The following is a 23,731-nucleotide window of genomic DNA, read 5'->3' on the forward strand; positions in this document are numbered from 1 at the left end:
TATTCTTTTAAATAAAATGATTTTTTTAGTATGCAATAAGGGTATATTTCAAAAGCAAAAACTAATTCTTAGAAAATATAGATATTAATCACCAAAATAGATTTATCGTTCTTAATAAAATCTTTCTTTATACACATAACTAAAATTTAAACGGTGATTAACATGTTTGAAGAATTCTATTATTTATCAACTGTCTCTAGACTTTATTGATAAAGGATTGCATGATTTGACTTAAAACTTGCATCCCCCGTTTTAGTTATTGATAATAAAGCAACATGTACCACTTGGATAAGGATACGTCATGGTCGTGGCTCCCATGCATGCCTGGGATTAATTTAGCCAAGGGGATACATTCAAATTGCAAATTAATGCCTTTGAGACTTGGTTTAATGACAAAAAGAAAAAGGTATACACCACATACAAATAAAAATCTTAGTAATGCATTGCTCCCTAAGATATTTTCATTTAATAAAAATTAAACTATTAATATAAATACTATGGATTTATGATGCATCATTCTATATTAAACTATTAAATTATTATAAGTGATAAATTTATTTCTTCTAATATTTAATATAACTGTAGAATCAAGTAAAATAATTCTGGATCAATTAATTCAAACACTCGATATTATACTACCACTATTCTATAAGTTTATTATAATATGATATGTTAATAGTGTATAAAATTTTATTAGATAATCTATATCCATGAAAACAAATTCAATGATTGACATTTTCTTTTTTCGGTTGGTATATGTTATTTTCTTAGGGTACATATATGAACTTTTCAGCGGCCGAAATGTGAAACATGCAGGGATCCTCCTCATTGACTTGCGTATATTAGCTAGAAATGGGGTTTAATATTTAAGATTCTCATAATTTTTCATGAAACTTCACCAATCGCATACATTTGCGTATTTAACCAAACACTGTAGTAGTTAACTAGGTCATGAATCATGATATAATTAGTAAAAAGGTAGAATGAGAAATACTAATAACACACCAGATTGATTTAGATTTATTGAAAATTACAAATTCATAAAAATTATTAAATGGGATATAAAATTCATAATTTTTTTTTGTATTTTCAAGAAATTTCAACCAAACAAAGAAAATATGTTTAAAAGGATAGGTAAAAGATTATGTTGTCATTTCTCAAGGTTGAATAGTCTCCTTCCGCGTTTTATTCTGTCGCGAGCCTATAATCAGTAATATTGTAATAGTCACGTTGACTAACAACATGAACTTCGCAGGGAAAAAAATATATGCACCGACCAAAAATTGGAGAGAAATAATCGATTCAATAATCGATGCCGAAATAAAATAAGGTGGCGTTATTGAAATTGAATTGGGTACTTTTTGCTTCTTTTTTTTTCTCTCTCATTTGCCTTGAGGAATAAATTAATTGAATTTACAGAACCATAATTGCTGCATGTAGTGAGGCATGGACTTGGTGTAGGGTATTTCTTCTTCATTTTCATTAAAAGCTAAAACTATAAATCACACACCGCAATTCTCTTAATCTTAAAATCTTATTCGACCTAGCTTGTTTTGCGACCTAATCTTACCATCAACTTACTTTGATAGTTTCAACTCTTAAGCATGTCTGAGTCAAATGTTTAAGTACTGAACAGAACATACAATTATAAAAATTGATTAGATTTATTTTTATTTATTAATATTCATCTCATGATCAACATATTCTAGAAATATCTATCGGCAATTACATGCAAGTGAATCAACATGCTCCACTTGTTAGTTGTTAGTCAATTATTTTCTTTGCAGAATTCTTTTAAAAAATTGTTTAAAATCAATGACAGTTGTTTTCCACAAATTATTTAAAACTAAAAATTCACGAACGTTTAAAAAATCACATGCCTACACACATATTTATTATAGATTTCACTTCTCATTTAATATAAATCAATAAAAAACATTGAAACAAAACCTATCAAAATTATTAATTTTTAATAAATTCTAGAGAGTATATTCAAAAGAGAGTGTAAAAGAAAGTGTTGCTGACATTTCTCAACCATTAAATCCAGATATCAAAGGGTTAGCGGCTATTGCTTAAAAATAATAAACTAAGGCATAATTTTCTGTGTTGCAATGAGGAACATGATACACCATTAGGTGACCAGAAAATTCAACAAGCTCACAAAAAATTGTCAAAATTTTCACTTATTGCCACATATATGACTAAACAAAGTTTACATAATCAATGGTAATGAACAAAAACCTACGACAACATATGTTCATCTAAACTTGGATTCATGTAGAAAAATGCCCACATTGGCCACGTCCACATGATTCAAACCATATGCATTTTCTTGTAGTTATCTGCTGCTTTGGATATTGATTGTATAGATACAGGTAATCCTGGGCCCATCTGCATCAGTAGGATAGCACTAAATAACTTAAAATGTCGTTACAAGAATGAGACATAATGCACCATCACTGCAATTAATGGCATTAGCAAATTTAAGTCTTCACTTCTCCCATTCACAACTCACTCTCTTTTGTTTCACTTGCCCTGTCATTGCTCACTCTTCACTGCCCAACTTGATTCTCCTATCTTAATCACTAATGGTCACTTTTATATGCCCTCACTAACAAGTGCAATCATGAAACATTATGGAAGTGCATGGTAGGGAAATGTAACTTCTGCATAAAAAATTTATAAGTGCAATCACAAAAATAAGGAGCTACCTCATTATCTTTCACCATTCATCCTTATGTTGTTACACTATACCTTTTTTCTACACAGCTTATATTCTTAATAATCTTATGTAACCCTTCATCCTATACCATGTGTTATTGATATAGTCTGTCAGATGCTAAATCAGAGCAACTACATGCATCCTGAGTGAGCCAACAATGAGAGACTCAAATGACTTCGGAGAAATTACAAATCAAATTCCATGATGTTATATTTGCATAGAAACCAAGCCTTTTCTGACTAGGTGGAGATGATGTTATATTTGCATACAGAACAGATATTTGTATTTCATAAAACACCAAAAATATTGCCAATATTAGTAGCTTACACAGTGAACGATAAAAAAGTTTGATAGAAGAAAACTAAAAAGAAATATCGGGTACATGATTCATTTTTACAAAAATTAAACCCAATCAATGATCATCATTAACACATTTGATTATATTAAATTAAGACAATTATGCTTGCATGAACTTACACTGATGTGATTATACCCAAAGCTCATCCAAGGTAAAGTTAATAAAAAAAATTCTGCCCATCCTATTATCCACCCTACCTTGAAATAATATTAACAAGGAATAAAAGTAACTAAAAAAGATTGTGGTGAGGAGTTCATTCCTTTTGCCAATATGAGATACTTAGTGCACAATGTGGCAACAAGAAAAACACATACCCATCAATTTCTAAATTCAAGGTTCCTCACAAGTTTTGAATTGATGAGTGATGTCAAGAAGACATCAGAAAAAAGGTGTATCATTTATGTTTATATATTCTACAGATATATAAAAGGTCAAAACATGGTGGATTATAATATGCAACATGTCATTTAACTAATAAATAATCATAAATAACTATCCTCCTCAGAAGATCATTACCAAACAGAAGTCCTTTCTAATAATTTCTTCCTTTTTATCATAATGGAGAATTTTGATAGTTAAAACTTATCCCCCAAACTAATTATTACCAGCAAACTGTTTAGATGTTCCATCATTTCAATGTTCAAAGTCCATTAACATCTTTCTGTTTTCAGAAGAGAATAAGAATAGGGGAGGAGGAATCATATGTAAACCCAAAGTTTATTTTAGTATCATTCATGTGAAATGAAAGAACAAAATGGTAACTTTCAATCTTAAATACATTAATGGAAATAAAAGAATGAAACAAGAATGAGATGTAAGAGCTTACCGTGCTGCTTATATGGACAGACAACACATACCCAGCATATTTGGAAGCTAACAACAAAGAAGAGAATTGTAAGATAATAGAAGTAACCTTAGCACATAAAATTCGTTATCATGTTACACCAAGTTAAAGGAGAGAAATTGAATTGAGCCCCCAAAATTGCACCTCTAAAGCTTTTGTTGTAAACAGGATTTTGTGCTATAGCATTTGTTGTAAATAGGTTGGGGGGGAGGTTACAGTTGTGATTTGACATTTCACCTTGTTTTTTTCCCCAGATAGAGAGAGAAGGAAAGCATAAGGACATGTGTGCTACTTACTCTTTTTTAAGCCAGCAGGCTTTGCAAGCAATACAGCATTCATAAATGCACTAATATTCTCCCGTAAAGCCTCTTCTTTGTAGCTTACCTGTGGATATTATTGAAAGCATAGAACATCTCATGCAACACACTTATTACTTTTTAATGAAGTATATAAAGAGTTGAAAGAGAATACCCCGGTACCTTTCCAAGTCCCACATGCAAAATTGATTTACTTTCCATTTTAAACTCTACACGGCCTTGTCTTAGCTCTTTCAACTGCCCAGCAATATCACTAGTAAGAGTACCTAGCTATAAAACATAAATACAACCAAACAAGAGTTACATACAATCCCCACTTATGCTCAGACTTGAAACAAATGCCAACAAATGTTGATAAACTAACTTTCTTATCTGGCATCAGTCTTCGCTTTCTAAGATATTGTGCTATCTGCATAACATGTTCATATAAGCTTTAGATGATAAAACTATTAATCTGATAAAAAAAGAAGAAGATATAACTATTAATCTGATAAAAAAAAGAAGATAAAGCTATTAATTCAGATGACTTTACAAGTATGAGACTATTCAAGATCATAAACAATACCTTTCCAAGATTAGGTGCCATTCCAGGAGTTGAGAAGCATTTGTCAACTTTGAGCTTATTTTTACCGCCTATAAGTGTATGTAGCTATATTAGATATGGATAATGTAGTTTATAAACTTTAATATTGTTGGCATGAAAGGGAAAAATTATAGTTGCTAAGGCACCAAAGACATGTTTAAAATATCCCCGGCACAGTTGAGTGACACTCAAAATTAATGTTACTGGAGGAGATGAATATGCAGCTAACAAAAATGAGAAAAGCACGAATAAAACCAAGAAGGCAAGAGGCAATCTATAAAAATGATGTACAAAATTACTTGGGAGAAAGAGATCAGTTCATTACTAGCAATCTCCTCAATAAGCTCTTTACCACCAACTATATCAGCTCCTGCAGCTTTCGCTTCCTCTGCCTCAGCCCCTTCTGCAAAAACAGCCACACTGACAGCCTGGAAGGTATGAATAATTAGATGACAAACCTACCATCATAACAATTGCTTAAGCTTAGCATTCATAAGTTACCTTTGGAGCACCATGAGGCAGAATCACAGTACCACGAACTGCCTGCCAGAGTTGAAATCATTATCGCCTAAAGCAAAGGATTAATGAAACAGAAAATAACATTTTTTATCCACAAATAAAAAAGCATATAAAAGTGACGTGGGATGTATAAGCACAAAAAGTTTACAGAAAACAAAATTACAAAATTTTGTAGATTCTGTTTGATAGTCATTGAATAAATTTTCCAAGATATTCATTAATAATAATAATAATAATAAATTTCAAAGCCTGCAATGCTTAGGGAAGTTATAAAAGCTGTGCCTTTTAAAGATATTATTATATATTTAAAAATACATGTCCTCAGCAAAATTAATAGTATTCAACACATTTCAAGAAAGAACATAGAAATGTCCATATTTGCTGAATATATCAAATAATAGGACCCATTTCTCTAACCATCAATTGAAAGCATATATAAAATATATAGGATAGGTAATTTGAAGTCCTTGTAGACAGGGCAAGTCTTCGAGAACATGGGAGCTACACAGATCCAAGAGAATCAATTTGTTTAGCCAGCAGAAATAACTGGAAATTCATCTTTGAAAAGCATATGCCACCAAGTATAAAGACTAAAGTATCACTTATGCAACTTGTGGAACAAGGCAAACCTACAGAGACTTAAGTCAACACGTCAAATTCAAAATATATATGATATTCAAAGAATCACTCAAGTACACAAACACATCCAAGAAAGGGAAAAGGGAAAAAAAATGATACACACCATTTCTGTTCGCTTTGAATCAACACCCAATCTTATATGTGCTTCAACAGTTTCATCAAACTTTGCCTTGGCATTGGCCTGAACAATATGTAACTATATTAAATGACAGCAAATGATGGAACATTCAAGGTAAAATGCAAAGATCATTACTAAGGATATACTAATCCAATCAATAGCACCACAAGTTAGATATAATGGAATATATTTAGCATATTAAATATCCTAACAATTTGTTAATTTAGAAGTACTTGTTATTGAGAAAAGGGTACAGGTTAGAGAGAGTGTATGTGCCAATAGTGTTGTAAAAAATAATAAACATTTGAAATTAAAAACTCAATAGGGGGAGGTGCTATACAGAATACTTCTGTAAATGCATACTGCATGCAAACACATTTACGGCTATGAGTACACAAATACAGAATCACACACAAAAGAAAAAACAGCTGGTATAAAATCTCATCATAATTTTTATACTCTCTAAATTGGTCTCCCTAACAAGGAACAAAGTAGCATAAGTAAACCAGTGTTGTCAATAGCGGATCGCGGAAAATTACGAAAAGCTGAAAATCCGCTATAGAATATAGCGTATAGTGTCATGGCCAAATAGCGGAAGCCACATAGCGGTTGAAATAGTATGTATATATATATATATATATATATATAACAATTAAATATGTATAAGAAAAGCAAGCTATATGCAAATAAAAATAAGTTGGACATACATTAACACACTATTATCTCAAAAGTTAAATTGATCGAGACAAAATATGTTCATTCTCCTCTGCCCCTTTCCCAATATAATAAAAAAAAAAGCTAAAAAGCTAATTAGCTAAACAAATTCTAGTGAGACACATAATCAAAATAAGCTAAAATCTAATTAGCTAAACAAGTGCCAATAACATAATAAAAAAAAACTAAAAGCATCAAGAAAACATCTATTCATTCTGCTCTGCCCCTTCCCCAATATAATCATAATCCTTATTGTCTAGTTATGGGGCATGCCCTTCAACTTCTTCTTCTGAGTCCCCAAAATCAATTCCTTGTAACTCCTTTTCAGATTCTTCCAAGACTGCATTATCTTCAACTTCTATCATTTGCTCTTTTCCTCTAAGGGATGAAGATTCTCTCACTTGACCTCTTTTTGTCTTAGGTGCAGCATCTTCAACACCAAGGGTTCCTTTCTCTTTTTAGTCCTTTGCCTAGTATATGTCATTGGCCGTCCAATTCCTGAAGCCTCAAAAACTACATCCCAAGGAAGGCCATCATCATTTTCATCCTCAAACACTCTCTCATTCCCAGCATTTTCCATACATTGATTTTTAAAAAGGTGCTAGGAGGATTTGATGATCCCTTATTTGCCATACTGTGATTTAAAAAAAAATCAGAATAATAAGGTCGGGTATAAGACATATGACATGGATGAAGAATAAGGGGGTGTATTAAACAAAAGAAAGAAAAAAAAAAGTTGTTACCTATAAAAAAAACAAAGGCACTGGACAAAGAAGAAGGCTGGAAAGTTTTGGTAGGGAAGGATTTATGTGGGGACTAAGAATCAGAGGAGGGAAGGGTTGAAGGGTTTACATTGTGACTAGGAATCAGAGGAGGAAAGGGTTTACATGGTGACCATAGAATGATCCTGAAAACGGAAAAGTTGCATGAAGTAGAAGTCAAGATGCTACTGTTTGGCCTATTAGAAGAAAACCCAAGCCCATAAGTAAAAAGTAAGAAGAATAGAGTAAAAACATAAAATTTGACTGATGTTTTAAAAACCAATAGAGTAAAATTTTAAAAACCCATGTGACTACTGCAGTGAGTTTTAACAAAGCCAAAAACCTTGTCCGCAAGCCCAAAACAACTCTGAAGTGTCATGCAGACGTGACCTGAATCTGCAGTCCACACCTGACCAGGTTTCCTTTCTTTCAAAATGATGAACCAATGAACCCTAAAAGTCGTCAATGCAATTTCTCTCCAGATTCAACCTTGTCGGAAACCAACGACGCAACAGCAACGATGCAATGAGATTCCGCTACGTGTAAGGTGCCCGTGATTGTGATTTTTGTGGAATCCGCAATGCGACACAGCCCCGATTGCGTTTTCCCTAAAACCCGCTATGCTATAGCATCATGGCGTCGCGATAGCCGCTATTTGACAACACTGAAGTAAACAACACACAGTTTTCTATTTATGTATCTAAAATTTGAGGCCGTAGCTAGTAGAAACTTATTGCAAGAGGTACTCAATTTTTTTTTCAAGACAATCATGTATGTATTATATACCTAATAACAGACTTCAAGTAGTATTCAGTTTCAGTCCCCTAAAACATCTAATTTAAGTGTAGATTGCTGTATGACAAGGTGCTATAACTTACCAACAGCAAAACTGAGCTAGGACTAGGGCATAACCACTTTGTGTGTGTTTGGGAAGTAGCTGAATCCAACGCCAACAGACTTTCAGATGAAAGCTACAACATAAGGTGTGTTTGTATACACAGTGAACAGGAAAATCACATTTTTCAAAGCAAAAATGTCAAAGCAACTATGTTGTAGCTTTCAACTACTTCCCGAGCACACTAATAGTTGCTTTGAAATGTTTGCATTGGAACACGCAATTTCTCTGTTAAACATAGTTTCAATGCTAATCCAAACACACCCTTTAACAGTCATAAAATGCATTTTACATAAAAATTTAAACAAGACACAACTTACAAGCTCTTTCACCAAAGTAACAGCTTAGACATCCATTAAAGTTACTAAGCTGGCCACAAATATCCCAGTAATTTTCATATAAATATTGTGCATAGCTTTCTCATTGGAGGATCCAAGACTCCTTGTTTCACATATACAGTAACGTATTTCTAATAACCAATAGTCCAACAACGGCATTACCCAAAGCTCTAACAAAACTCCTATGCAGTAAACACATATGGTCTACAAATTAAGCTAGCAAGAATTATCAGCAAAAAATAGTCAACATACAACAACAAGAAAGTCTTATTCTATTAGGGCCCTGATTGGATAAGTTTATCCATAAGCACTTTTAGAAGAAGAAAAAATTAAATAAGTTTTTCCCATAAGCTAAAAATAGCTTATGCATAAGTTAAAATCAACTTTTTGAAGAAGCTAAATTTTAGCTTCTCCATCTTAGAATGCGGGTTTGGGCCTACCCCAACCCCAAAAGTATCAGAACCTATCCTAGATCCATTTAAACGGGCTACCCACCATGTTATTCACGTACCAAGCCCAAAACTGTTGGGCCAAAGATAGTGCAAGATAGAGTATATAAGTGAAGGACAACCCTCATCCAATGAGCTAGATTTTGGGGCTAGATTTTAGGGTTGAGTTGGATCTAAACCCACATTCTAAGATCCAAAAAACTGATTTTTATGCATAAGCTATTTTTAGTTTATAAGAGAAGCTTATTTGATTTTTTTTTCTTCTATAAGTATTTATAGATAAGCTTATCCAAGCAGAGCTAGCTACATGAATATTCATCTCAGTTAAAGACCAAAGTTTCAGGTGTGCTAATTAGCAAGAGATCCCTGATTAAAGAAATAGTAAAAAGTAAAATAAATGCATCATTTTACACACATCACTCTTGCACCATTAGCACCACTTCATTCCAGTAAAACGATTAGCAGAAGCCAACAACCACCACCGAATTCATTGAAACCAAAAAAGAACATAAACTCAAACACTCTACAGTGTGAAAATTGTTTTTTTTTTTTTTTGCACCTTAACTTGGCGAATGGCTTCGTTCAAATCAAGCGGAGGAGGCTTCTCGTTCTTCTTGGGCTTAATCAGCAGCGGAAACGGCACCTTCATTCTTTCCTCTTCGACGGCCTTGGCCATTCGCAACCTCATTTCATTCTCCGCCTCGATCATCCTCCTCTCGCTCTCTGCCGCGTCCTCCACGGGAGCTCTGTCATCGGGGAGAGGCGCCACGCCGCCGCGCGAGGCGTACGCCACCGGCGCGATCGACGGCACGTCCTTCACGTAGCGGATGTCCTCGCGCGTCCAAGCGCGTTGCGAGTCCGGCGAGGAAGGGGGGAGGGATTGTGATTGAGGTTCGGGTGAAGGTTGAGGTTCGGGTGGTGCGGGTTTGGGCTTGACGGGGTAGGAGACGGGTTGGATGGGGATGGGTTCGAAGGGTCTTCGGGGAGGGTTTGAGTTTGATTCCGAAGAAGCACAGAGGGATCTGTGAGAGGTCATAGAGAAAGCGCATTTGGGGAGGGAATGGCGGCGAGCTTGGGAGAGGAGAAGCTTCAGTGCCGCCATGGTAGTGTGTGTCAGAGAGAGAGAGAGGGGTTTTGGAAAATGGGATTTTGCTGTGGAAGAAGGAGGCCACGTTGTGAAACGGGTTCGGTCTTGTTATTATAAATTATGGCCTAAATATGTTTTTATTATTTTTAGTTTTTTTTACATAAATAATACTAACTTGGGAATTTTAAACAAGTTAATTTAATGATTTATTTCCAACATCTTAAATGATACCCAAATATACCCTTAATTGTTGAATTATATTAGAATATTAATTATTATTTTTCTCATCGACTAAAATTATTTTAACTCATCCTCACTTTGGGAAAGCTAAGTCCACTTAGTTATTGGTTTGTTTCAGTTTGGCTTTTGTCAATAACTTCTTAAGCTATAGTATATATTCGTGACTCATCTATCTTAAAAGTCAAAAATATCACCCGAACTTTGGTATTTAGAAACATTGGTTGTTTATAACACGAGTGATGAGTAATTTGAATCCTTTAAGCGTATGTCAGTAGTTCGATCTCGAATTATATGAATAAAACACATGGAAAAAATAAATTTTTCCTTAATCAATACTACTTCCTCGAAGCAGTAATCTCATGACCTTTAGCTGTGGGGATATCTTATTACCAGCAAAAAAAAATAAAATTATAATGTTATGCAATGAAAGTTAGAAGAGTTGAAAAGATAAAATAAAAAAGACTTAAATGTATTAGTGATCTCTCTCATGTATTTAAATTTTATTTTTTATCATTGATAAATTTATTCTTCGTTTCTATTTTCTAATATATGATTTTTTTTTTACTTATGTCCCTATCGTTAATAGAATTCATTAACTTCTTACATGTTCGTTAGTTTGACACATCAGTTGTCTATGTGTTATGTCACGTCAGATTAAATGTGGCACGTATAATTCTTTAATTAATTATTTAATGGATTTCATTTTCTGATGATTTAAAATCTTTAAAAAAGTCTGAAAAATATAATAAATTTGATTACTATTTTTGGTGGCTTGTAGCCACTACAAATTGGTTTTCTCTTTTATCAAGCTCATCAACATCAAACCCAACAAAAGGAGACAATTCATTGTTGCGCTTGCATTTTGAAGATGAACACCCTCCATCGCGTTCTTCTCGCCGACAAGCATAGATGAAGCTTGAAAATGCCCATACGATGGAGGGTTGAGGGTTAATAGATTTGGAAGCTTCTAGAAGGTTGACAAAGGTGACGATGTTTGTTGTGGATGTAGGATTAGGGTTTTGCATGGTGTAGTGAACGTCGTCCTGGGTGGCAAAGTGTATGACATGAGTGAAGAGGATGACGTCATTGAGGTTAACATCGACATCGAAGATGTCGGTGCAATCGAGGAGGTGCTGGCAGGGGCGTTTGAGGGAAGGATCATAATAGGGGTTAAAGTTGTCAAGGCTGAGGACGTCATCGCCGCAACACTTAAAGGAGAGGAGGATTAAGAGTCAATGATGTCGTTGATGACAAGGATGGAGAGGCTGGAAGGGAAGGAGCGACATGCGGACTTGGCAATACGCTTCTCCTAGTGGGAGCCACCCCAAGAATCACTGAGGGAGCAACAACAAAGGGAGACAAAGGGCGACGATGATGACAGAATGAAGAGGAAGAGGATGAATGCGAGGAAGAAGAAGGACCAGAGGACGAACTTATGTGTTGCATTTAAAAAATAATAAAAAAATTACATGTGTCACATTTAATCTAATGTGACACAATACATAAGCAGCTAATGTGTCACACTAATAGACACATCAATAGTTAACGACTATGCTAAGAATAGAGAATTAAACAAAAAAATTTCAAATATTAGGGAGCAAAAAAGAAAGAAAAAATTACTAGGGATCAAAAACCAAATTCAAATATATATCAAGGATCACTAACATATTTAAATCAATAAAAAAATACTTAGATTTTTCTTAGTTTAAAAAACATCGGAGAGAGAGAGAAGTTGATATAATAATATTTTTCAAATATAGATTTTTGGGTAGATTTGTCAACCTAAAGTTCATACGCCATACTCATATGGTCCATCAGCTTTTTTACTGAATTAAACCACGTAACAAACCGTGTCCACATCATGTCTAGACACATCACACATTCAATTTTTACTGAAAGTATATTGGAGAATAATAATTTGCTTGCCCTTCTGGAATATCCATTCATGCTTCTTGCTTCATGCTTCCTTGAATGGCAACTCATCCAAATTCTTGGAACTGTGATTTACATTTCTAAAAGCCAAATTTGACTGTAAGAGAAACTTATTATTTTCTCTCTATTTGAACTGCCTATACAAAAGCTAAAAGTTACAACGTACAGGATTTAGGAAAACCAAATTCAATTTAATTTCTATCTCCTACTTTTTCTAATTGATGAACGAATCAAATGTAACTTGAGTCCCCTAACAGTAAGTTGAGCATGTCATTGGAAGTGAGAAGAGTTGTTCCACCAACAAGCAACTCTATATCAGGTCTTCCACTTTCAGCCAATGCCTCATGAGCTTCACGCACCTATGTGGCAGTGACAGAAGTAAAAACTTGTGTCAGGTTATAGTTCCATACCATTCAAGGAGCAAGTTTTTAAGTTAAACACAGAGGGTTACGTATAAAGGAAAAAGACAACCAATGTTTCATCATTTATATAACATGTGTCATGTTTATAAAACTTTCATGGTAATACCAAGTCCATATTGTTATTTACAGACAAAGGGGAATGAATAATAAGAGGGATAGAGGAAACAAAGGTATTCAAGAATTTCACCTCGAGTCCATTAATGCCCCCAATAACAAACACCAAAATGACATTTTGATCCGCAAGACTTGGTTTGGCCTGCAGCATTCGTATTGAGAGGAGGAATAGACCAAAGAGTAAAAAAAAAAAAAAAAAGAATGATTAGCATATTTGAACTGGACTACTAAGGCAATGCCCTGCATAGCCACATACCTGACCAAGGCCAAATCTTCCAAACCCACTCTTAAACAAGCGCCCCACAGTGGAAGAATGATATTCTAACCCAGGCACATCGTACTTGCCCAACACCCTTGTTAGTAACTTATAAAGCAATCCTTTTCTATCCTCATCAAAATTAGCTTCCGTAGTCAATGATCCATCCCTTAATGGTATATTCTTTCTTTTTAAACCAGATAACTTATGAAGAAATTTGAAAAATTTATCCACCCTATCTCGCAACTCCAACTTCAGTTGCACATCACCATACACTTTTTCATTTTTGTTGTCATCATCAACATCTTCATCACCCCATTTACCCCACTGATCATCAAAATCATCAATATCTAGTTTTGAAGGTTCTTCAGCTGTTTCCTCTGATTTGTACTTGCTTACATTAGTTTCAAGCTCTTCCCGTAGTCCATCTAGAAACTTGAGATTTGCTACTGATGGATTTTCAAGAAGAGCATCTACAACAGCTTCTTTTAACAAATGTTCCTCTTGCCAAGAAAATGGCCCATCAGAACCAGATGTTGGAAAATTTTCACCAGCCAATATATATCCAATGATCATCAACAACAAAGCATCTTGCAAAGAAAGTAACCCCTTTGATATCTCCCTTTTCCCTTCATTTACATGTGATCCCAGCAGAGCACTCTTGTTGATGAGATCACCAATTTGAATGGCAAGACTTTGACTTGTTTCTCCAGAACTAACACCCAGAATTTTCTCTGCGCTGCTAAATGCATCCCATTTAGCATAATTTGATTCATCAAGGGAAAACAATGTGGCTGAAGCTAATTGGATAATTCCTTTGTTCCTTAGCAAAGAGGATTGGCTCCTGGACAAAGCTTTGATCATGGCTTGCAACTCTGGCTTTGTAACAAGACCAGGACGAGACTTCACATTCACAGTAAGATTTTCCCTGCGCAGAGATTCTTGTAGCCATTTCTTGATCAGTAGGGCCCCATCTTTTGTTTTTCTATCTAGAATAGCCTCCAATAATGGCATTCCACGGAAATTTTCAGAGGAGATAAAGGACCCGGTAAGTATCTCTACATCAGACTGACTAGGCTTGTCATGGATTTTCTGGCTTAGGTTAATCAAGCCTTCAACCTGAGAATCAGAATCACCAGAATTCCAACCACACAAAAAAGCTTCAACAGTTTCTAAAAGCCGAAAATTGTCTATTTGCCAATCTTCTTCATTCAGGATCTTTGCAAGGGGTATCTGAACATCTAAAGGAGCACGTTGCAGGTAGGAAGAACCAAGTTTGAGTTGGCTTCCTGAACCATGGGAAAATGTTCTATTTCTACGGGGCAAAGAAGAAAACATACGGTCAACAAGCGAGTCCCCATGACAGCAAGGAGTGAGAAGATCAAGTGTACGATCAATGAGTAACAGCCCTGCTGATTGTTTACGGCGGCCTACATCATAAAGACTTGACATGTCTGTCAATATTTTTCCCACAGTTTTTGATATATCACCAAGGGAGAAAATTTCCATTTTCAAGTCCATCTATATCATAAACAAAAGAATTAATGGTCAAGGAAACAAATTAAAGAAGAAAAACTAAAAAAACAAAAGGTATTGTCACTACTGGAAAAGCAGATATACTCTCAATAAATGAATAAAACAACAAAGCCTTTTCCCCCTTAAGTGGGGGGTTGGCTGCATGCATCAAACAACACTATTGTGTTCAATTAAATACCATGTTTTTGCAAAGGACATTCAGAGCAAGATCTATTTTAATAGAGAACACCCTTACTATCAAAGTTTTATTCAAGTAATCTTTTTCAAAATGGAATTATGTGCACCCTAGTAAAACGGTATATTTTGCATGCAACAATTCTATCACAGATCTATTTTGATGTTCAAGATTGAACCCTGACATTCAAGCATATGAAGTACACAATACAAGAATCCTGAGAAATTAAAAAAATAATCCTGAAATAAAATCACCAGAAGTATGCACACGTTTCAGCTAAAGAATGCATGTCACTTGTTACCTTGGCAGCCAAATGGTAGAGAAAGTGTGCTGTAAGAGTAGCCCCTGGAGGCACATCATCAGCATCAGAGAGCATGCCAGTACTTAAGGGCGGCAAACCAGGACTAATGGAATCTTCATGCTCAGCTGATAAGTATGCTTCAGCCACCAACCCTTCTGCAGGTAGGACAAATACTCGTGGTGAAATGGGACATAAAATCATGGGAAAATGATGAACAGAAACAACCAATTTCAGCACTGCATCTTCAATGTAGTCTAATGGATTGTGCTCGTAAAAATCTCTTCCACTTGAACTAGCTTCAAGATTAAGAACATTCTCTCCGCTGGAAGAAAACTCTGAACGTCCTCCATCTTCAAAGTTATGTTTTGCCTGTCCAGGTTTTATCCCTGATTTCTTAACTAGTTCTTCGTAATCTTGAACCAGTAAGGATTCATATTCATGATATGCATCTGGCCCCAGAGGTGAATCAGGAAATGCTGAGTGTGCTGTCTGTATTCTAATTAGTATTAGAAAATCTATATAAAAAAAAGGATAAAAGAAAGGCAATCATGTAGGAAATAGGTATTAGAACGAAATAACTGTAAACTTGCTAGTTGCTACCAAATTCATATTTATAGATAAAATAATTTCATCCTTGTGTTGGTCATTGGTGATAAATAATAAGTTTGTCCCTTTAGCAAAAATAACTCTACTATCCAGACTGACATAATTTTAGAAGAACTGAAGAAATTATTGCTACTTAAATAAGTCACCTCATATGCTTTTGACTTATTGGTTTATTCCTAGGACATTTTATAAGTCTAAATGAACTAGAGACAGCCAAAACTATTTTGCAATAGCTATTAGCTAATCATTTCTGTTTAATATTACCTTTTTTACAGCTTGGAAACCAACATTACTTTGGGCCACCACTAATACAATCAGTCTATTGCAACTTGCCAACTACCCATGTAATACTAAGATTTGCATGCTAATGAACAAACAATGAAATATGGTGCAACCATAATTCATTCTTCAAAAACTAATAGCTTATTTTACTATTGTATGAGACAGAAAGAAAAGGAGTAAATATGGTGCAAGCCAAGATAGTAATGTTATTGTTTAAAAGTTAAAACTATCACCAATGTTATGAAAAAGAAATTGATACTAAAATGGCATGCTTACCACAAAATAATAATACTAATAATAATTATTATTATTATTATAATAAAGATGATTGAGCTCCATTCCTAATTTGCATATAAAACTAACCTCGTTCTGAAAAAACACTATGCTTTCATCCAGGTCAAGTTATTACAAAAAATGTGTAGTAAAGCTTGTAAGTAGATAGCAGCTAAACTATAATTTCAGGCATCTAAAAGAATAAAAATGACTCATTCAAATCCATAGCTAAAACCATATTTTTTCAATAGATAGGTAAGCCAACATTAATGTATGAAACATGGAACACTAATACACAGAGAGAGAGAGAGAGAGAGAGAGAGAGAGAACCAATCACTGAAATTAGAAAAAGAGAAGAGATGTAATTACAAATAAGCACCTCTGAGATAGATGTAAATATAATGCAATGACGAACAACTTGATGTGTGCTCAGGCAACGTAAAATATACCGGTGTGCATCACTTAGTAGACTTGATGTGATAACCACAAGTTTCCTCGCAGGATTAGAATTTGAGTTCCAATCAACCACCTAGACAAGGAACCATCAATAAAAGTAGATCATGATACATGTGGCTTACCTAAAAGTAGTCATCGACTATTATAGTACAAACACATTGGAAACATGCAGAAATTTGAGCCAGCAGATGAAAAGATTACTCACACCTGGATACATACAGCATCAACTATAAGGGGGCGTTTGGTAGGGGAGAAATTCTTTCAAACCCAGGAATCATGATTACTAGGAATGTGTAAAATATGTTTGGTTAATCTTAATATGTTTCCTGAGAATTAAAGATTTCTGTAAAATATGTAGTTAAAACTTTCCTTTCACTTGGGAAAGTTGGATTCCTGCCCTCCTCTTAGGAATCATAGTTTCCTGAGAATCTTTTTTTATTAATTGCAAACTAAACGTGGGAATCATAGTTTCCCGATTTAGGATTCTTGGGAAAGTAAAAATTTTCCGTCAACCAAACGCCTCCTAAATTTACCAAGCAAAATGATGGAATCATGGAAAGGATAGAGAACAAATAGAGTAATGTTATATCCTCCTACTACCTTTTACGGTAAGTATTTATGTTTCCAAGAAATTAAATATATATACTTTTCATCCAATATTTACCATAAAAGGTAGTAGGAGGATTAAGAATTATTCAATTCTTTAACATCATTATCTGCAAACATTAAAACTTACAACTTTTGTATGTTCAAACAAGATGTATGGGAATTTCGAGAGAACAAGATAATCAGAGGGGGGCCTAAAACATGACTTAGTAAAAAAAAATTTAAGTTTTCACATGCATAACATATGCAAGAAATTTAATATATTTTTTTTATAAAGGGCAGGCCAAAAGGCCGTCAAGAAATTTAATATATTGAATTGGCTATTGAGTACAAAAACAGTATAATAAAAGATAGATTAGATAGATAAAATACACACACACACACTTTTTAGGGGGACCGCAGAATAATCTTTATAGTAATTTAAATAAATATAAAAAGAAAAATAGGGGTGACCATGGCCCCACCAGGTCACCCCCTCCCTCTGCCTCTGCCTGAGTCTGAAGATAACATTAAGAAAATAAGGTCTCAGGAAAAAACGTAAAATATGATCTTCCATATTTTGGCATTAAGAGTTTACATCTCTCATAGAGATAAATAACTAAATGCATCATACAGGCTCCATTCAGCAAGCATGCATTATATTGGCTCCATTCACTTGCAGATTGAAAACACTACAGCTGCGTCCTGTGATCGTTTCTGGATTACAGTATTTTATTAGAGGAAAATATTAGAAAATAAAGTAGAGAGGGTAATCTGGGGCGGTATAAGGAACAAAGTAGCTCAAAACCTAAATATGCAAAAGAGCAATCCAATCTCCTTGAATATCATTATCCTCAAAGCAACCATAATAGTTTTATGGGTAAAAGACACCATTGAACACAGGCATTTCTCTCCATACAAATATACCATAGCCATTGAACCGCCAAAGCCATGCTTCTGCATATTAGATTACCAAGACGGGACTCAATCCACCCTTCAATCTGAGGTTTGTAACAAACCTCCCAACTGATGAAATGGGCTCTACTACTTTGCTTGGCCATGCAAGACTTCAAAGTAAGATAAAGGGAATGAAAGGGAACACTGGACAAGCATGTTTGAGTCAGAGTAATCCAATCACTCAAACGACAAATGACAATGGGATATTAACATGTTCCTTATAACAAGAAGAGGCACGAATAATGTTAAAATTCAAGTTGAGAAAGCCTCAGAAGAGTTTACTGCCAACTCAGTGAGTAACAGTTATCTTATGATTAAATAAAGGAATTCAGAATTATTAATTTAAGAATAATATACAAATCAAAATTCTAAAAATCACACATGTTGATAATTATTACTAGGTTAATTATAGATATCCATCATCAGACTATACTCAAACTTGACTGAAGCTGATATATGCCCTCCCTCTATTCACTGATATATAACATACTTAGCAATTAATGGGCTATAAACTTTGGCAATAGGAAAGTATCCTTAAAGTGAAAATCCAAACTCAAATCACCAACAAATATTCATTCCATGTCATAGCATGTGATATAATCATTTTCAAAAACAGAAATATAATAATATCCTCAAAAAATTTCATAAGCAAATCACTCAATGAGATGATAATCAAACTTGGTAGCTTACTGAAAGTACAGAATGACAACTCAGTGAGTAACAGTTATCTTATGATTAAATAAAGGAATTCAGAATTATTAATTTAAGAATAATATACAAATCAAAATTCTAAAAATCACACATGTTGATAATTATTACTAGGTTAATTATAGATATCCATCATCAGACTATACTCAAACTTGACTGAAGCTGATATATGCCCTCCCTCTATTCACTGATATATAACATACTTAGCAATTAATGGGCTATAAACTTTGGCAATAGGAAAGTATCCTTAAAGTGAAAATCCAAACTCAAATCACCAACAAATATTCATTCCATGTCATAGCATGTGATATAATCATTTTCAAAAACAGAAATATAATAATATCCTCAAAAAATTTCATAAGCAAATCACTCAATGAGATGATAATCAAACTTGGTAGCTTACTGAAAGTACAGAATGACAACTCGAGCAACAATCTAAAATGAACCCAGCACTTACCACATCAAGTGCGCACATGTTTTCCAAACTGCAAATAGCTCGTGCCCCAAGTTCAAGAAGTACTGGATATGCCCCAATAAATTGGAAACTTTCTGTAGATCCAGCATCTAAATAAACAATAGCGTCTTGAATATGCTCTGATATCTGGGGGAAAAAAAAAAGCACAACTACTATTCATGAAAAATTTAAATGAAAAGGATCACATAGTAACAGTTGTAATAACTAGGTAATGTTTTCAGAAGAAAATTCAAATTCTTAGGTGCAGCATAAGATTCTCTGGAGCTATACAAACATACCCAAGATCACCTCTTCCAATCTCAATATTAGTTCGGTGAAAACTTCTTGCCTCTTGAGATGCAAATTCTCGCTAATGGAGGGTACACTGATACAACTCCCAAACAAGATTTTAAAAATCTATTTGCAACCACAATTTCGGCTGCTATGTTGTGGTTTTTGGGGTCACCGCAACCTCAATTGTATCCACAATATCGCGGATAGCAACAAAACCACAAAACGCAATTTAAAACCTTGCTCCCAATTCATATCATAACTCTTAAGTTAAATCGCATTAAACTGAACCAGATTCACTGCTCTTCGTCTAAAAATGGTTGCTCACGTTTTATCTAGATGTCCAGGGACACCAATATACACCAATATGCATCCAATCTCTCCCATTGTTGAATTTTGCTAATAAAGTACAAAAAACATCTCATTCAAAACGATACATGCATCAAAACATGTATTAAAATATTCCTTTCTTAAACCTATATCCAATCGATTCTTAATTTTTCGAAATTAAGAGAATCAAAATTATAATCATTGCAGAGCCCAATGAAAGCAAAAAACAGACATGAAAATGAACAGAATTGAACATTCTACTTCAGAAGGCTTGTGCTACCTGTCTAATGGAACCGATGCAGGATTTGATAACATCAACCGTAGCCATTTCTTGTTCTCTTTATCCGCGCTACAGCGAATCCAGAATTCCAAGCCAGCAAACGAGCGTTGAATTCAGCTAAAAGTTCATCCGTTTCGAACGAATCGCGCACGTTTGGAGGTTTTGAGAAAACGCTGTTTTGCAATCAGAAATTGGCGATTAGAGTCTTACTGCTCCCTCACTCTTCCACTTCTTCCCTCTCTTCCCCACTGTTCATCCACTCTGTATTTTTCTTTCCTGTTTTTCTTTTATTGTAATAAAGCTAAATTATAATTTTGATTTTTTTAATTATTGGTCCTCATCTTGGTTCTTTTATTTTTTTTTTCTTTAGTTTTCTTATTTTTTAAATTTTACAATCGATCTTTAATTTTAGGTACATTTCATTAGCTTTATTTTGGTGTAATTCAACATTAGATTTAACATATTTACTTAAAATACTATCAAGAAAGAGTTTAATTAAATATATAAATAAAAAAATAAATAAGAGTGCACCAAAAGTGCAGATTTTCTAATACATGGGACTAAGATTGCGAGAAAAAAAGAGAGATCAAACTTGTGGATGCTGATTAAAGAATTAAATCAAACCAATATTATAATTTAACATTTTAATAATTTTGTGAAGAAGTATTTAAAGTTTATATATTAGATATTATGTTTTATTTATGAGATACTATGTTATTAAGTTGAATAAGTTTATATTCATGATCAAATTCTTTTCATACAAGAAAATAGTCTAAGCAAACTATATTTGTTCACAAGGGTTGGAGTTTGGAATTGCAGAAAGGAGACTTGATCTCAAAATAAAAATGAGAAAAGGAAAACAAAATCACATTAGAAGGATGTTCTTCTCTTATGTTGTATGTTCTTCTCAACAATAGCTATGAACTTCAGCCATCAATGCCTTTAATTTTGTCTTCCACCTCTGAATAGTGAATGCAATTTCCTGAGCAAAATCACATAGTTTTGCTCTGCTGGTTCATCTATTATTAATTCAGCAGCCATCTTCACTGTTCTATCCAGAAGATTCATCTGATTAATGAATAAATAAACAAATTAGCAACCAAAGCAATTAATTAACAACCAACAGCTTAATAAAATAAGATGTAAGATAGCTGATAGCTCTTATGCAAAACTGTTAACTCAATCATTACAAGAGTTCCTGATGTAGCAATTGTTATGCTTCCAATGAAAGATAATAGTTATTAAGATGCATGTGAAGAAAAAGGTTGGAACTCAGAAGTATTTGACTATTTCCTATGCCATGACTCTTTTAGTAATAACCATAATTATAAAATATGGGAAGTGCAAGTTGCAATTCTAAACAATCTTGGCAATGTTTCAATCAATGATGGAACACTAGGACTTCTAAATTGGATTTAGCTGTCATTAACAAAAAAATAGCAAGAGAAGTAATACCTGATTGATGAAAAAGGTCACTAAACATTTCTCAGAAATTAACAACGACATCAATCTTATGCCTTCCAAGCTATTCAAGAGTAACATGCTCCACCCAGTTTTCCCTACCAAAGGTATCAGCCACTGGTCTCACACCAATCATCAACAAGACTTTGGGATTCGTGATATATGTTTTAATATTAGTCACAAAATAATATTTTAATTGTAGTCTACATGCATGATTGCACAACTTTTCAGTGATATATGTAGACCATGCATGTAGATTACAATTAAAACATTATTTTGTGACTAATATTAAACTATATGCATGGTTGCACAACTTTTTATGTGCACTTACTCATTGCACAATTTCAATGGGATCTGATTGACATTTTAGGTCTAATTAAGGACAATAAGATTTTATAAGTTATTTTAGTTAATTTTTTTAAAAAATTATTAATTAAAAATTTATTTAATTATTTGATAAGTAAATTTTTTTAATAATTTTTTAACATTTTTTAAGATTATACTTGAAATAGCATTTTACACAATTAAGAACCATTTGATTCTAACATTTTGTGGCGTTACATGAAGTAGCTTGTTGGACATAGTGTGCGTTTGAAAACCAATTAGGAACCCTGTTTGGCTGTTTCACATTTCCGAAACAATTTCCCACTTTCCTAGGCTTCAAACGTGACTGGAACAAATTCAAGCCTTTACGTTCAATGTAAATGTAACGTATATACAAACATACAGATAATCTAACTATTCGCACCCTGGTCAAGGATTAAAATGGTATACGTAAAATTTACTGTACAATTATGCTTTTGGTTAATTATTATAAATCATGTTATTATCTCTTCCTCCACGGAATCACAATAAGCTTTCTCTTCTTCTTTTTATTTTCCTTCTCTGATTGAATAAATTCCACCTTTCTCATCTCCAATTCTTTTAAGAGTATAGTCCATTTTTTATTTATGGCTCACAATTAAAATTATATCCACTAGTGTTTAGTTATAAGCAATTCATTTTGTCTTGACTAGGGTAAAAATAAGCCATCTATGTCTTAATCTCGATATAGAAAATATCTTGAGAAAATAAAATTTATTTACTGCGAAACCTTTTTTCACAAACTGAGTGATCAATATAATCTTGTTGACGGTAATAATGAGAAGAAAAAACACATAAAAATCATGAGTGATTGCATGAGAAAGAAGGCCAAATAATATTTTAACTCCTATATATTTTAGACAACATTTTTCTAAATTGTTATTTATTATTTTGTAAGTCATTGTTTTAGAGTAACCTTATCCCTTTTTTTCTTTTTAAAAATCATCTTGATTAAATATAATTTTTTAAGTAAGTGTTATAAAAAAATTTATAAACTTACATAAATGATATCATTATTTGTAATTAAATGATAGGAAGAAAATTTTTACACTTTTTTCTTTTAAGAAGTCTCTTGGTTATTTTTCATTTGATATATTTTTGTCTCGGGTCAATTAAGATTATCATGGGAGCAATACTTCTCTCTCAAGTATTGAGAATTTAAAGTTAAAAGTAATGATTAAACTAATGATTCATATCACTTTATTTACTCAAAAAAATTTAACTAATCACCTATGAATAATAAGATTTTTTCTTTTAAGTTTGAACTAATTTTTTTATTATAAAAAAACTCAAATATAATATCTTATTTAAGAGATTTAAACTCAATTATAATCAACTAATTAGTAAAAGACTAATGTACACTTA

The 23,731-nt window shown here is 33.5% G+C and overlaps 2 protein-coding genes and 1 long non-coding RNA gene across 3 annotated transcripts; all 3 read right to left on the reverse strand.

Moving 5' to 3' along the window:
* Window positions 1-2,167: 2,167 nt before the first annotated feature.
* Window positions 2,168-10,449, reverse strand: LOC100802973 (50S ribosomal protein L1). Its single transcript, XM_003527291.5, has 10 exons — window positions 9,817-10,449; window positions 6,086-6,163; window positions 5,326-5,367; window positions 5,150-5,252; window positions 4,807-4,874; window positions 4,606-4,650; window positions 4,404-4,511; window positions 4,221-4,308; window positions 3,907-3,953; window positions 2,168-2,391 (listed from the first exon to the last, which is right to left on the reverse strand). Exons 1-10 carry the CDS (start codon window positions 10,357-10,359, stop codon window positions 2,314-2,316), a joined length of 1,200 nt encoding a protein of 399 aa, XP_003527339.1. The 5' UTR covers window positions 10,360-10,449; the 3' UTR covers window positions 2,168-2,313.
* On the reverse strand, window positions 6,535-9,806 carry LOC121175080 (uncharacterized). The gene is made up of 2 exons (XR_005892096.1): window positions 7,558-9,806; window positions 6,535-7,448 (listed from the first exon to the last, which is right to left on the reverse strand). It is a non-coding gene; the product is annotated as an uncharacterized lncRNA (long non-coding RNA).
* A 1,923-nt stretch (window positions 10,450-12,372) lies between the features above and the next one.
* On the reverse strand, window positions 12,373-20,826 carry LOC100804041 (sec1 family domain-containing protein MIP3). Its single transcript, XM_003527293.4, has 7 exons — window positions 20,543-20,826; window positions 19,645-19,788; window positions 16,861-17,010; window positions 15,321-15,809; window positions 13,309-14,829; window positions 13,126-13,194; window positions 12,373-12,875 (listed from the first exon to the last, which is right to left on the reverse strand). Exons 1-7 carry the CDS (start codon window positions 20,588-20,590, stop codon window positions 12,747-12,749), a joined length of 2,550 nt encoding a protein of 849 aa, XP_003527341.1. The 5' UTR covers window positions 20,591-20,826; the 3' UTR covers window positions 12,373-12,746.
* Window positions 20,827-23,731: the final 2,905 nt, after the last annotated feature.

The sequence above is a fragment of the Glycine max genome, chromosome 6, assembly GCF_000004515.6.
Source record: "Glycine max cultivar Williams 82 chromosome 6, Glycine_max_v4.0, whole genome shotgun sequence".
NCBI lineage: Eukaryota > Viridiplantae > Streptophyta > Magnoliopsida > Fabales > Fabaceae > Glycine > Glycine max.

Excerpts from the sequence above, each read along its gene's own strand:
- LOC100804041 (XM_003527293.4), bottom strand. The coding sequence starts at position 20,590 with ATGGCTACGGTTGATGTTATCAAATCCTGCATCGGTTCCATTAGACAG. Across the intron at positions 17,011-19,644 it reads ACATGTGCGCACTTGATGTG|GTGGTTGATTGGAACTCAAA; the intron begins GTAAGTGCTGGG and ends TTCCTTGTCTAG. Across the intron at positions 13,195-13,308 it reads GAAGATTTGGCCTTGGTCAG|GCCAAACCAAGTCTTGCGGA; the intron begins GTATGTGGCTAT and ends CGAATGCTGCAG.
- LOC100802973 (XM_003527291.5), bottom strand. The coding sequence starts at position 10,359 with ATGGCGGCACTGAAGCTTCTCCTCTCCCAAGCTCGCCGCCATTCCCTC. Across the intron at positions 5,253-5,325 it reads TGCCTCATGGTGCTCCAAAG|GCTGTCAGTGTGGCTGTTTT; the intron begins GTAACTTATGAA and ends CATACCTTCCAG. Across the intron at positions 3,954-4,220 it reads GCCTGCTGGCTTAAAAAAGA|CTTCCAAATATGCTGGGTAT; the intron begins GTAAGTAGCACA and ends CTTTGTTGTTAG.